This window comes from Callospermophilus lateralis, chromosome 5 (genome assembly GCF_048772815.1).
Source record: "Callospermophilus lateralis isolate mCalLat2 chromosome 5, mCalLat2.hap1, whole genome shotgun sequence".
Taxonomy (NCBI): domain Eukaryota; kingdom Metazoa; phylum Chordata; class Mammalia; order Rodentia; family Sciuridae; genus Callospermophilus; species Callospermophilus lateralis.
The window spans coordinates 4,105,725-4,120,906 of record NC_135309.1 but is presented as its reverse complement, the minus strand read 5'-3'; the positions used below and the strand labels follow the sequence as shown (position 1 = coordinate 4,120,906).

At 52.7% G+C, this 15,182-nt stretch overlaps 1 protein-coding gene across 1 annotated transcript; it reads left to right on the top strand.

The window, feature by feature from the left end:
- The first annotated feature begins 6,901 nt into the window (after window positions 1-6,901).
- Window positions 6,902-7,857, top strand: Or2b11 (olfactory receptor family 2 subfamily B member 11). Its single transcript, XM_076857349.2, is given in 2 exon segments — window positions 6,902-7,802; window positions 7,805-7,857. Coding segments are annotated over 2 exon segments (954 nt in total).
- Window positions 7,858-15,182: the final 7,325 nt, after the last annotated feature.

The following is a 15,182-nucleotide window of genomic DNA, read 5'->3' as shown; positions in this document are numbered from 1 at the left end:
AATGCCCTGCTCATCTCACCTCTCTCTGTCTGCAGACAGTGGAGAGCCAGAGCCATGGGAGGAGAAAGCGTGAGCTCCCCGGCAGCATCATCCTGCTGGGCTTCTCAGGTACCAAGCTGGAGCGCCCCCTCTGCACAGAGATGCTGGTCTCCCGCATCCTCAAGCTCACAGGCAACGGCCCCACCATCGCTTTTTCCCTGCTGGAGACCAGACTCCAGACGCCCATGTACCTCCTCCTGGACAAGCTCTCTGTGCTGGACCTCTGTGTCACCTGCACCATCATGCCACAGATGCTGGCCAACCTCTGGGGGACAAGAAGACGATTACCTCCAGGGGCTGCATCACGCAGTCCTACCTCTTCCACTGGACAAGCTGCAAGAATGTGCCCTGCTGACGATGATGGCCTTTGACCTCTACATGGCAATCTGCCAGCCCCTCCCGTACCCACTCATCTTGCGTCCGTGGGTGTGTGGGAAGCTGACCGCCACAGCCTGGTCCAACGGCCTGGCCAACTCCGTGCTCCAAGCCACACTCAGCCTCCAGCTTCCCTTCTGTGGGCACCACACCCTGGACCACTTCTTCTGCAAGTTGCTGGCCAGCCCCTTGCACGTGGATTAATATGAATCCTGTATGCCCACAACCCCTGTGGCACAGAGCCCTGGTGGGGCATAGATCTGACTGAAAGGCTGCTGCTCATGGTGCCCTGCAGGTGTGCTGCACACACAGCCTGTGCAGGGGGGCGATGGGGACCCCTATTTTGGTAGATGCCCACTCTTTGATCCCTCCTAACAACCTTGAAGCAAGGAGTTTCCTTCTGCCTCTTTAGTCTCCATCCATAATGTCCTTTGAGAGTAGATCTTGTCCCCCACTAGACACAGCCTCTGCTTCTGGCAGCACCCTCCACTTGCCACAGGCCTGAGCAGGATGGTGTCTTTGTGCACAGTTGGTTTAGTATTAGGAACATAAAATTCTAGAGCAAGGCTTCCAACAGTCCTCTGTGAAACGCTGGCTTTCGGGGGTGGGTTTGGGGCTGCAGGGTGAGGTGGGAGATACAGATGTGCAGCAGCTCAGCACTGACCCAGGGGATTGTGTGCAGTGATGGGGTACTCGGGACCAAGGGTGTGGACTCCAAGGCTGTACTTTCCCGTGTCATGGGCAGGTATCTGTGTAGATGACCTGATATCTGTTAGACACATGGCACATACACATGTCAAACTAAGGGTCACTGCAGGCCACCTTGGCATCAGATGGTTCCTGGGGGACATCTCATAGCAGCCCTGTCCTCACGCTTACTTCCCAGGGTTTCCCACAGATGCTTAACAAGCTCTTTCTTCCCCATGTTTAGGCCAGACTCCATGCACCTTCACCCCTAGTGGGGACTGCTCTGCTGCTGGACCCATGCAGGTCCCTGGGCTCCCAGGGAGGCATGTCTCAGCACAGCAGCAGGTGGAGACTGAGACCTGCCTTCCACAGCAAGTGAGTGAGGCCCTGCAGCCTCCGCAGACACTCCGCTTGCAGCCCTCGGGCATCTCAGAATGAGTAGGACAGAACTGAAGCTGTCCGGCCTTGACCCTGAATGCTGGGAAAATGTCATCTGGAAGAAGGAGGGACATGGACACAACTCCTGGCCATTGGGCTCCGAGTGTCTGGAATGTCCCCCAAAGACAGACGGAAAGAGCAGGAGGCTGAAGAGGTGAGCAGTCATCCCTATAGTGCACACTGACAGGAACCCCCAAGGATACCCTCTGCCTCGCTCCCCACAGACCCTCCACACAGCCAGCCAGGGAAGAGCCCAGGCGTCCTCCATGGGTGAGCAGATGTGGACCTGGCAGTAAGGCCAAAACGAGGACACACAGGGGACCCTCGGCCCTCAAGAGGGACGCCATTCTGCTGTTCGAACAGCCTGGGTGGCTTGTAGGCCCTGTGCTGAGCAATCAGCCAGAAAGGAAGAAAAGCACTGAGTGATCTCACTCATGGGACCTGAAGAAAAGAAAAGGCCCTGAGGAAGTGAGGAGGGACAGGGGAAAGGGCACGGGTACAGGTGCCCAGGAGGAGCCACACCAGGGCCAGGGCTCTCCACGGGGCTATGCGCAGTACGGGCAGCAGTGACTGCAGCACTCTTACCACAGGACAGCAAGTGGCTGAGACAATGGACATGCAGCTTGTTCTGCAGTGGAAACCATTGTACCACATACACAAAATACAGCATCGCGTTGTGACTCAAATACACATAATAAAATTTATCCTAAAATGGAATAAGCCTTCCTAAAGCCCTTACATTCACTGTGTTGAGCTAGAATGTTTTAATTTCATTCCCTATTGAACTTGAACCTTTTCTCCCCTTGTAACCAATGAAATGGGTAGCTGGGACTGCGTGCAGTGATCAGAAGAGAAATCTCCACATGTACCTGTGGCAGTCACTGTTCTAAGAGCTTGGCCAACACCCTTGCGTCTCACCCTTGTAACAGATTCTGGAGGGCGGTCCTAGCACTTCTCATATCTGCAGATGACCCAGTGAGACACAGAGAAGGGAGGTAATCTGCCCAAAGACACACATACAAAGAGTGGTCAACTCTGCTTTGGCCACTGGGGCCTCAGGCTCCACAGGGCCACCGCTGCTGGCTGCACTCTGACTTTGCAGTCTCCCTCCCAACCCTGAAGAGTCAAAACCCACTGCTCACCACCTGCTGCTCTTCCAAGGCCCCAGGCCAACACAGGGCCTCGACTGGCAGCCAGCCCTTGACACCAATCAACAGACCTCAGGGACAGCCTCCTGCCAGGGGAGAATAGGCACCACTGGCTGTCTGGGGACAAGGAGCCCAGCCTCCCTCAGGATTGGAGATGGCAAACCTGACTGAGGCACGCTCATGCAGCAGGGACCGGCACTTTGCCCCTGGATGCCACATCCTCGGGAGTAACCTGGGAGCAAGGCTGGGCCACCTTGAGCCCACACCCACCTGCTGCCTAAGAGATTGCAGGAGGCCCCGCATCTCCAGAAAGCCTGCTGACAGGGAGCAGGAGCTGCTGAGGCTGAATCCCCTCTCCACTTGGACCAAGGACCAGGTCAGGTGAGAGCAAGGTCCAGGACCTGCTCAGGGCATGGGCTGGATTGTCCTGAATATGCAGGGCATTTCCAGTGACAGTCGCCTGTGCGTCCCCACACTGAGACCCCTTAGGCTGAAACAGAGCCTGCATCTTTGACCTCGTCCTCTACAAATGCCAGGGAACCACGGGGTGCATGGCTGACCTTCAGCTCCAGACACACTGCCCTGCACAATGCACTAGAGGCTGGCAGGGTAACAGCATGGACACTCATATCCTGTCTCTGCTGGATGCCACCAGGGCCTGGGCCAGAGGGCAGGAAGTCAGTGAAGGATGGTCATGTACCAGGCAGCTGATTCAATTCTGTGGACACCACCTGGATGGGGGGAGGCCACCCACAGCACATAGGGACCTGAGCCCTCCCCACAGCTTCATTCTGCTCCAACAGTGCCCTCACAAGGAAGGGGGACAGAGCAAGGAAGCCAGGGTGTCCCCAGAAAAGCAGTTGCAGGCTGGATCTCACGGCAAACCCAAGCAGCCCAGGGCCACAGTGAGGGAGCTGGGCTGGTCCCTGACTCAGGGAGGGCAGCATGAACCTCCTGTGATGTCCCCATCCCACAGGACCAGGGCTCACCACAGCAGTGATGACAGGTCTGCACAGACCATTGCACAACAGCAGTGGGGACTGGCACACCACTGCAAACCACCCAACACCTCTGGGGGAGAGCAACAGGAGCCACAAACTAACAGGGAACTGGCTGGGGCTGGGAGCCAGGTTGGAAGTGGGATGACCCAGTCCACAGTGTCAGGAAGTCATGTGGAGGACATGGAAATGAGAGCTGGAGACACGGGTCCGGGAGGACTTGCCTGAGCAGGATTGACTCAGGATGGGAGATGGCTGTTCGTCCAGCAAGAGAGGATGTGCCTCGGCGGGATCTGTGTTTGATCAGAGAGAAGGCAGAGAACGCCAACAGGGTCAGAGGCTCCTCCTGCAGAGCTCCAAGTCAAAAAAGATGGACAGCCAGGCATCCCATGCAGGGCACAAAGGGCCAAGACTGACCAGTGTCCAGCTGTGAGATCAAGAAACTGTGGGGCTGGTGTGAACGTGTGCCCAAATAGGGAACACGTGAATGCAGGCACCCAGGTGCTATGTCTGTGCACCCATGTGTGGTGTGTATGCATGTGCCCATCCTGCGTGTGTCTCTGTGTGTGCACCCAGGAGAGGTATGTATGCACACATGCCCAGGTAGGATATGCATGTGTCTGTGAGCTCAAATAAGGTGTTGTGTATGTGTGTATGTGCGCCCAGGTAGGGGTGTGTCTGTGTGTGTGTGCACGTGTCCCCAGGTCGGGTGTGTGTGTGTTTGCGTGCCCCCCAGGAAGGGGTGGGAGGCACACTGAACCTCCTTTGTTAGAGTCATGCCAACCAAAACCAAAAAGCACATCATCTCAGCCACTTAGAATGGCTATGATCAAAAAGGGAAGAAGTTCCTTCTGGGGAGGAATTAGAGAAGGACCACCTTCCACCCTGCTGGTGGGACATAAGTTCATGTGGCTACGGTGGGGAAAAGCCAGGCCCCTCAAAGAACTGAAAGAGATCTACCTTGGTCCAGCATGGCCCTGGGTGTGTGCCCAAACGCAAGGAATCTTATGCAGGAGGTATCCCTATGTCCTGTTCACTGTGCACTCCCAACAGCCAGGAGCCCCGCTGTCCATCGACGAGGAATGAAGGAAACGCAAAAGGGTGTCCTTCAGCCACAAAGAATGAAATCCTGTTCAACCATGTACAGCCAGAGCATTGAGAAGTTGTACTCCGTTTGTGTACAATGTGTCAAATGCATGCTACTGTCAGGTATAAGTAATTAGAACAAATTTTAAAGATTTAAAAAGAAGAAAAAACATCAAATTCCTGTTCATAGCAAAATGGGTGGAACTGGAGGGTGCTGTTAGGTGAAACCAGCCAGGCACAGAAGACAGGCAATGTCTTCCCCCTGAGGCTGAAGGGTGGGCCTGAACAGAACACCCATTACTAGGGGTGGGGAAAGATGTGGGGAGTGTGGGAAAAGGGCGCTGGATGTCACCCCTGCCGCCTCTGCAAGCATGGTACCCTCATCGGTGCTAATAAACACATGAAAATCCCCTCCCGGTTTGGTGGCCCCAAAGATGCTGAGAAAGGGGCTGCCCCTGGCCAGAGCTGCCCAACCAGGGAGGACCCAGCAGGCCCACGCCCCACCAGGAACATAGAGGCCCATTTGAGGCGCAGCTTCTCTCTCTGAGCCAGAAATTGCAGCACTGGAGCAGGCTGAGGGGAAAATGTGGAGTGCAAAGGAAGCCATTCTGATTCACTCCAGCAGAGCTTCCCAGGATGGAAGGAAAGAGGCACCTTGGAGCTCCAAGTGAAAAACAGAGAACAAGGCCTCTTGGAAGGAGATCAGTCCTGGGGAAGCACCTGCCCTGGACTAGCCAGGCACTGGCCCTGCAGTGGCCTGGTGCACAGACACCACAGGCACCAAACACAGCAGCCACAGCAGGAGGCAAGACCCAGGAGGGCAAAGCAGGAACTGGGCAAGGAGGGCAACACTGAGAAGAGGAAGCTCTACCTGTGGACACAAGACCAGGGGAAAGGCAGAAATGCAGCCAGTAGAGCCTTCTCAGATTTTCTTTATTGTACCATTTTTACAAGAGACTACATAAAGAACTGAACCCAACACAGAGGACATTTTCTTTTCCTGTGTCTTGATTTCTCCTGTCAGCATGCTGGGGATAGAACCAGGGGCTCACACAGACTAAGTTCTTGTGCTAATCCTGAGCTGTACCCCTTTACTCCCCCAAGTTTTTGCCCTGTCCATGGTGATTTCAGAAACCCACTATCCAACAAGGAAATGTCATACGCTAGCTTTCTCTTCCAAAACTGAAAATTAATCCTCCCTAAATTACCTACATAGAGGGTTTGACTTCTTTCACTCTCAGCATGGAGCAATAGCAAGCCCATCATGAACTTGAAGGCACAGTGCTTGGGAGAGGACAGGAGTCGGGGACCAAAGCCCTGAGTGGGAAAGCCCATGCATAGCACATGGCAGCCCAGGTGCCCCCAAACAGCAAGGTCATCCAGAAGCCTCACTGCTTCCTTGCTGAGAGAGGACAGTAGACTGGCAAAGAAGTCACACGTAGAGTGGGAGCTCGGAGGCAGGCTGATCTTCCACTGAACACCTCCAGAGCTGGTCTTCACAGGTTCCTGTGCTCAACACTCTGTGCTCGGGGGCCTCTCAGGGGTCAGGACAAACCTGGAGCTGAAGTGACATGTCTCAGCTGCTCCACTCCAGGTACCCATGCAGTCTGGAACTGCCAAAGCGAGTGAGCTATGGGAGGGGAGAGTGCTGTGCCCCAAAGAGGCATGGGCACCTCTTGCAGCCAGAGTTGAGCCCCCAGAGCCCCCAGCTGCTTATGAAGCCTGTCTTGCTTTATCATCTTCCTCCTCTCTCCCACCACCACCTCCAAAGACAAAGTGATAAAGCCTGAGAGTGGACAATTCCCCTGAGTGTGTCTGCAAAGAACTGAAGCAGTCCAACTCAAACAAACCTGTCGTGTGCGTCCACTCACCCCAGTCCCTTGGCCAACCAAGGCTCTACTCCCCATCTTAGCAGATCCAGACACTGACGTTGGAAATACGAGGGGGCATGGGTAAGATCACAGAGAAGGAGGGGAAGTGAAGACACAGGTGCAGTTGTCTGACTCCCCCAGTCCCAGTGTCTGCAGAGGTCAGAAAGGTCAGACAGGTGTACAAAGATGATTACCTTCTGACAGGACTCATTCATTCCCACTCTCTTGACTCATCACAGGTGCCACAAGATGCCTCACCATGAGAAGTGACAACCAGAGCTTCCTGTGGGATCCTCCAAAGGACTTCATCCTTCTGGGCATCTCTGACAGACCATGGCTAGAACTTCCTCTCTTCGTGGTCCTCCTGGTGTCCTACATTCTGGCCATGCTGGGAAACATTTCCATCATCCTGGTGTCGCGACTGGATGCCCAGCTACAGAGCCCCATGTACATCTTCCTCAGCCACCTGTCCTTCCTGGATCTGTGCTACACGACCACCACGGTCCCCCAGATGCTGGCCAACATGGGCAGCTCCAGGAAGACCATCAGCTACGGTGGCTGCACCGTGCAGTATGCCATTTTCCACTGGCTGGGGTGCACCGAGTGCATCGTCCTGGCTGCCATGGCCCTGGACCGATACGTGGCCATCTGTGAGCCCCTGCGGTATGCCATTATCATGCACCGCCCTCTCTGCCAGCAGCTTGTGGCTGTGGCCTGGCTCAGTGGCTTTGGCAACTCCCTCGTTCAAGTGGTCCTGACAGTCCAGCTGCCCTTCTGTGGGCGGCAGGTGCTGAACAACTTCTTCTGCGAGGTGCCAGCTATGATCAAGCTGTCGTGTGCGGATACCGCAGTGAATGACACCACGCTGGCCGTGCTGGTGGCCTTCTTTGTGCTGGTCCCCCTGGCTCTCATACTCCTCTCCTATGGCTTCATTGCCCGGGCTGTGCTCAGGATCCAGACCTCCATGGGACGGCACAAGGCCTTTGGGACCTGTTCCTCCCACCTGGTGGTGGTCTCCCTCTTCTACCTGCCTGCCATCTACATGTATCTGCAGCCCCCCTCCAGCTACTCCCAAGAGCAGGGCAAGTTCATCTCCCTCTTCTACTCCATAATCACACCCACCCTCAATCCCTTCATCTACACCCTGAGGAATAAGGACGTGAAGGAGCTCTCAGGAGACTCCTGGCCAGGGCCTGGAAGCCCTGCAGAAGATGAAGATCCACGTCATGGCCATCTCCATCGCCTGGATAGCAGCAGGCAAGTGAGTCACATGCAGAGTGCCTTTCCCCAAGGGACTGAAATGCACAGTGAGTAGATACTGTGAGATCCACCTTCTCAACATCCCCACCGCAAGAGGACACACCTCCCCTGTGGTCACAATGTCTAAAATCCCACGTCTACTGATGAAGTCACTCACAAGTGTGTAATTCCAAGAAATCGGGTGCTTTTGAGAAAGGTTTCGGTGAACTGGTGTGAAATAAATATTTGTTGGATGAATTAATTCGAACTTTCTGATTCTTGCCCCTTTTCTTCTTTCTGCATTCTATTTCTCTTCTGTTTGTCCCCTCTTAAGCTTCCTTCCTTTCCCATTACTCCTAAGCATATATAATACACTGTGAAACTATCTCATTTGCTTATAATAAATGCAGGGTCTTCATAGATTTGAACATGAATTTCACATAGATTTTTCAAAATCTTACAAGAATGAAGAAGAGTGCTTTCTTCCTGTGAACATAGAAAAAATTTTTTTTTCCATAGCTCAAATTTCCTTCTCACAAAGTTTTCCCACCATTGACTAGAAACTAGTGACACCAAACCCACTCTGGATATGTAGGACTCCACATCAAGTTCCAAGGACAGAGAAAATACGCCATAATCTCTTACTTTACAAAAGGATTATTCCAGATGAGAATGCAAGCTCTACATACTAATGACGGTTAGAACAATAAAACTTTTAAAAATTTTCAAGATAAGTTACCCAAATTGAACCAAGAGGACGTAGAAAACCTAAACAGACCAACAGCAAAGAGATTCAATCAGTAAATAAAAAGTCTTGCAACAAAGAGGATTCCCAGTTGAATTCTACCTGATCTATGATATAAAGAGAGGGTGTTATGGTTAGGATGTTATGGTTAGGATGGTTAGGATGCATTGTGTCTCCCAAAAGCTCCTCCCTTAGGGCAAGAAGGTTTCAAGGTGCAATGATTAGATTATGAGGGTCGTGACCTGATCAGTGGGTAACACCATTGAAAGGGCTGATGCTTTGGAAGGATGGTGGGGCGTGGACGGGGGCGTGGACAGGGGCGTGGACGGGGCGCGGGCAGGGGGCGGGGGGCGAGGGCGTGGGCAGGGGCGCAGGCTGGGGGGGCGGGGGGGGCGGGGGGGGGGGCGTGGGCGCTGCGCTGCCAGGGAGTGGCCTTGGATGGTTCACTGCTGGGGGCGTGTCCCTGGGGTGGTGTGCTGCTGGGAGCCTGGCCATGTGGTGGTGAGCTTCTAGGGGCGTGGCCATGGGTTGCTGCGCTGCTGTGGGGGTGGCCGTAGGTTGGTTCGCTGCTGGAGCATGGCAATGCCTTGACAGAGGGTCTCCCAGGCTCTCCCTCTCTCTGCTTGAAGGTCGCCCTGGCTGGGCAACTTCCCTGCACCATACTCTTCCCCAATGATGCTCCCTCACCTCAGAGCAAGGAGCCGCGGACCTTGACTAGCCCTCTGAGACCCTGAGCCCACACAGCTCCTCCGCCTCCAGGCTGGTCTTGCAGGGTGTTTGGGTCACAACAGGGAGGAGCTGACTGGTACCGGGGGACACACCCAGACTCAGCCTAACCAAAACCTGAGGAGCACAAGTCAAGGAGAGAAGGCCACAAACTAATAACCTCGATCAACGCAGATGAAAAACTCCTGAACGAAATTTAGTATTTTCCTGAAACGTGACGTGAGGAAGCGAAGGATCACGCACCTGCACAGGAACGGACTCTAGCCAAGGAAGAGCCGCTTTCTCCCCCACCCCCCCACACCCCCGCTCCCCCCCTCCCCCCCGCTCCCCCCCTCCCCCCCGCTCCCCCCCTCCCCCCCCGCTCCCCCCTCCCCCCCCGCTCCCCCCTCCCCCCCTCCCCTCCCCCCGCTCCCCCCCCCTCCCCCCCGCTCCCCCCCTCCCCCCCGCTCCCCCCCTCCCCCCCCCGCTCCCCCCCTCCCCCCCGCTCCCCGCTCCCCCCCTCCCCCCCCTCCCCCCGCTCCCCCCTCTCCCCCCTCCCCCCCCGCTCCCCCCTCCCCCCCCGCTCCGCCCTCCGCCCTCCGACCTCCGAGCACGCATGCGCACCCACGGCCCTGCGGTGTGGCGCGCAGGGCGCTCTGCGCATGCTCAGTTCTGCCTTTTCTGCAGCCCTCTGCTGGGTGCTTGCCTGGGTGCTGGAATCTGTGTGGGGTGTTTAATACCCTGACCTAAGGGACAGCCTGTGCCTAGTAGACGATAGTAGGCAGAGAAACAAGCAGCCACCACTGTCAGTGAACGGAGGCCAGAGCGCTTTCTCTACGTGAGCAATGTGCAACCGAAATTTAAAGTTAAAAACCACCATTTACACAAGCTCAAAAATTTAGGTTTTAAATGTGGTAAAATGTGTGCAAAAGTATATCCCGAAAGCTTGTGAAACCATGTGAAAGTAAAAACGAAATCTTAACTAAATGGAGAGCTATTCTTTTTTTAAAAAATAAAATAAAATAAAGTTCAAGGTATAAGTATTAGCTAGCTTTCATAGAAGGCCTAGGATCCAGGCAAGCAGCCCAGTGCACTATGCTCACCACCTAGCTGGGCCCTCCTAACCCTGCAGGAGGGCTGCACTGTCAAGATGTGCCAGCAGCTAGCAAGAGCAGGCAGAAACTGAATGTCTGCCTGATCCCTCCTGTGGAGAAGGGAGCCTCCAGGACAGAATTCCAAGTTGACAGTTTCTTGTTTTTTTTCCTCCTGTCTTGTTTTTGTCAAATGGTAACATAGCCAAACCCAGAAAATAACAATGAACGTCTAAAACTTAAGAAAGAAGGAAAAATCGTGATGAGCTTTCTGACAGTAAAGGCAAAAATAAAATATAAGTCCACAAGGCTGTAGGATTTGATGTTAAAATATGAGGAAAAGATAATAACTATTGCAGGTATCAGGACCACAAAGAATTTTTTCCAATGGACTGCCACAGAGTCACTGGATAATAAATACCTCAGAGCCCCTTATAACTACCTTTTGGAGCATCCAGACTGGCATAGAGGAGCATTTTAGTAAATGCACGGGTGGAAGTCACAATTTGACAGGAGGCAGCCCGTAACGCAGCACTCTGAGGAGGTGACCTTGTTCTGGGAAACATCTGAGAGTACTAAGAACTGCACTTCTCAAAACAGATGTGCTAGTTTAAAAAGAACTCTAAGCCTGGCACAGTGGCTCATGCCTATAATACCAGCAGCTGGAAAGGCTGAAGCAGGAAGATTGTGGGTTCAAAATCACCCTCAGCTACTTAGTGAGGTCCTGAGACACTTAAGTGAAGTCTGTCTCAAGATAAAACATAGAGGGTTGCTGGGGGTGTTGCTCAGTGGTTAAGCACCTCTGGGTTCAATCAACTTAGCAAGGCCCTCAGAAATTCAGTGAGAACCTGTCTCTAATAAAATACACATGCTCTGCAAAAAAAAAAAAAGAAAGAAAGAAAAGAAAAAGGGCTTGGGGATATGGCTCAATGTTTAAGCACCCCTGGGTTGAATACCTGGTAATAAAATAATTTAAAAAATTTAAAAAAAACAAAACTTGTCTCAAACTCTAGAAGGTAGAGACTAATTTTCCACCCGATGAACCAGCACTGGTCTTCATGACATGCTTGACAGAATGCAGTGGAAGAGGATCTCTACCTTCCAGACCAGGTTGTAGGAAGCTGGTAGTTTCCAGGTAGTTACCTGTCTTTAGGGCCTGAGACATTAGGAAACTCAGTAGTTCTAAGGCTGCCATACAGGGAGGCGCCCAGGGTGAACCTGTGGGGTCACTGTAAATGTCTTCGGACACCTGATAGATTGAGAAGTGTGGACCCAGGAGAATACTATCCAGACTTTGGAAGGGAGTCCATGCTGCCATCATCAAGGATGAATCCCCAGCAGGTGAAGTGAGTGGAACAGACAGGTGATGTCACCCGCAGAACCTACAGCAGCCCAGCCCTGGCTCACCCCTTCCTCCTTCTACCACAGGAGTAAACAGCAAGGAGCAGGCCCACACTGATGGCGGGCAGCCTGCTAGCCCTGTATCATGGGCCTCCTGGAGTCCAGAGCCATGGGAAATAAACTTCTGAACTTTACTCCATAAATAAATAGCTGGAAATCAAACTTACACAAGCAGAAAATAGAGACTGTGGGCCTGGAGAGATGTTGGTCAGAGGCTACACAGCTTCGGACAGGCTCTCAAGAGCCCTGTGGTAGAGGTAGCGACTCCAGAAAACAATACTGTGTTGTTACCCAGGGGCTCTGATGCCAAACCCCACTAAGTATGTCAGGTGAGCTTGATTTAGCCATTCCACCACATATACATATTTTAAAAACTCACCAGGTGTGCCATAGATATGTTCGATTTTTATTTGACAACTTTAGCTTATTTTGAAGTTTTAAAATGTGGTAGTCGTCGAGAAAGCCCACTTCAGATAAGGTAATCAAAGACTGCTTCTCAGATGGGAGTCATTGGCATGAACTGAAAAGATGAGGAAGGTCCAGGCTTATGAGGAAGAGGGAGGAGAACTTGACAATTGTGAATAACAAGGTCCAAAGCCAAAGAAAGGCCTTGTGTCCACAGCAGCCAGAGACAGAGGAAGCCACAACCACAGGCCACAGGTCAGAGCAAGTCAGGACTCAGAGGCGGCAGCCCTCCAGGAAGAGCTCCCAGGAGCAGTGCCGATCCTGGGGAGCATGAGGTCCTGCTGCCCCTGAGGAGGCCCTGCCATAGGTCTGGCTGTGGGAGACCTACTCTGTGGGACGCTGAGTTCAGCACCTCTGCATATACCCCAGAAGGGGACAGCTGAACTGTGGTGATTCGGTTCAATGGCGACTTCTCTTTTTTGTGTGTTCTACATCATGAGTTGTACTTTCCTGAGGGAAGTCCATGCTGAGTCACTTAGTGGCCCGGAGGACCTCCCATCCCATCTGCTCCCTCCCTCCTCTGGATCCGCCCTCCCTGCTCTACCCTCTCTGCCTGGTGTCCACCATCCCTCCTCCTCCTCCCTCCTGCTCTGGTGACCACCATCCCCCCTCCCTCCCTCCCTCCTCTGATGGCCACCATCCCTCCTCCTCCTCCTTCTCCCTCCCTCCCTCCTCTGGTGACCACCATCCCTCCTCCTTCTCCCTCCCTCCTCTGGTGACCACCCATCCCTCCTCCTCTTCCCTTCCTCCTGGTGTCCACCATCCCTCCTCCACCCTTCCTCCTGGGGTGCCACCATGCTTCTGGTATCCATAGTCTTTGTACTACTGATGTCTGACCAGCCACTTCATTGACAGTGCAGTTCTAATAATGCAGAACACTTCCTGGATGACCACCATCTCTCCTCCTCCCTCCTGCTCTGGTGACCACCATCTCTTCTCCCTCCCTCCCTCCCTCCCTCCTCTGGTGTCCCACCATGGGCTCTGTGTCCAGGAATTCCTCTCAGCCACTGAGGGACAAACTCTTACACTCATAAAGCAGGTCTTAGTTCCTTGTGCTCCAAGTTCCCATGGGCTGTGTGCGTTTAGTTTGTATGAGGGGCTGCTCCTAGCAAGGCTCTGTCACTGATAGGTACTGTGTGTGCACACTCATGTATGCCCAAGGGATGTACCATGGTAACAATCCCGTCAGATCACTCACATTTCCTTTCCCCAAGTGCTCACTGCTTCTCTGTGCTGGGAATCTGCAGCCTCTCCTCTTCTGGCTGGTCATAAACAGTGTAAATGGCTGTGCACCAAGTCTCCCTCCTGGGCTGGGACCTCAGAGCTCGTTCCAACCTGCCTCTGTTGCCCGACTTCCTGGCCCTTCCAACCTCTAGTGTCCATGATTCAACCCTCAACTTGCATGTGATCAACTCTCAGCGTCCACGTGTGACAGAGCAGCAGCCCTCGTCTCTGCACCACCTCTTCTGCTCTGCGGTGTTCTCCATCTCCATGTGTGTATTTGAGTCACACTTTTTATTCAGCATTTCGAAGGGTCTGTGGCAAGGAGGCAATCTGCAGCATTTTACCAAGATGCAGAAAGCAAATATGCAGATAAGAGCTACTTGAAAGTCCTAGACCAGAGAAAGTCTGCACTGGCATGTCAGCCGCACAGCCGCCTTCACTATTTATGAAGTGCTAGGGATCGAACCCAGTGCCTCACCTGTGCTAAGTAAGCGTTCTACCACTGAGCCACTCCAGCCCTTTTTATTTTTCACTTTGAGTCAGAGTCTCAGTTGCCCAGGCCAGCCTTGAACATATGATCCTCTGCCTCAGTCTCCCAAATAGCTAAGTGTATGGTTTGGATATGAGATGTCCCCCGAAAATCTCCTTAACATAGGAATGTTCAGAGGTGAGATGGTTGACTAGATTATGAGATCTGTGACCTAATCAGTGCATTGAACTGTTTTCTGGATTAATAATGAAAGGACCACTGTATGGGGTGGTCCCTGAACACAGGTGGCATGTGACTGAAGGAGCAGGCTCACTGGAGGCATGCACTTAGGGATTAGGTCTTGTCCCTATGGCTCCTTCCCAGCCCCTCTACCATGCCATTCTGCCTCCCCTGGGCCCAGAGCTATGGAGTCAGCTGACCATAGACTGAACTTCTGAAACCATGAGCCAAATGAACTTTTCCTCCTCTAGGTTATTCTTGTTGGATATTTCGGTCACAGCAATGAAAAGCTGACTAACACATTGGCACACAGTTTCCTCTAAAGGGTCTTGCTATTTTTCAAAAAAACAGCTTATCTGAAAAGCGTGTGTGCAATTATGAGATTGATTTACATTCTTGCACAACCTCTGTTCGTCAACACGCCACTTTGAGTAGCCAAGGCCTGGGTGGCTCATTGAATGAGGAAGCGGAATTTCCATTTCTAGCAACATGTGTGCTCCAACACTGCCCAGGCTCACAGAAGCACTCGCTCCACCCTACACCCTATGCTGTGTGAGCACACCAGAGGGACTGCTCTTCTGTAAGGACAAATCCAAGACAGCCCAGGTGAGAGACATGCCCTGTGTTCACTTCTGTGCCCTGTGCCATTCCACCCTGCCACACAGAGCTGACATTCCACCCGCAGAGCTAGAGTAAGGTGACTCGGTTTCCACCAACCACAGTTGAGTCACTTTGCAAAGAGATATTTAAATGCACACAGCAACCAATCTTTAGTAGTTTAGATGAATAATTCAAAAGATTTCTGGGTACTTTTTGGAATTAAACAATCAATTTAATAACCAGAAGGTTTTATATATTTCTCAATTTTCAACTAGCTAAGATAAACATGAATTACTTTTGTTAGAAAACTGTTACAAAATTAAAAATAAATAAGTAGCTGCCACAAAATTCCACATAGCAC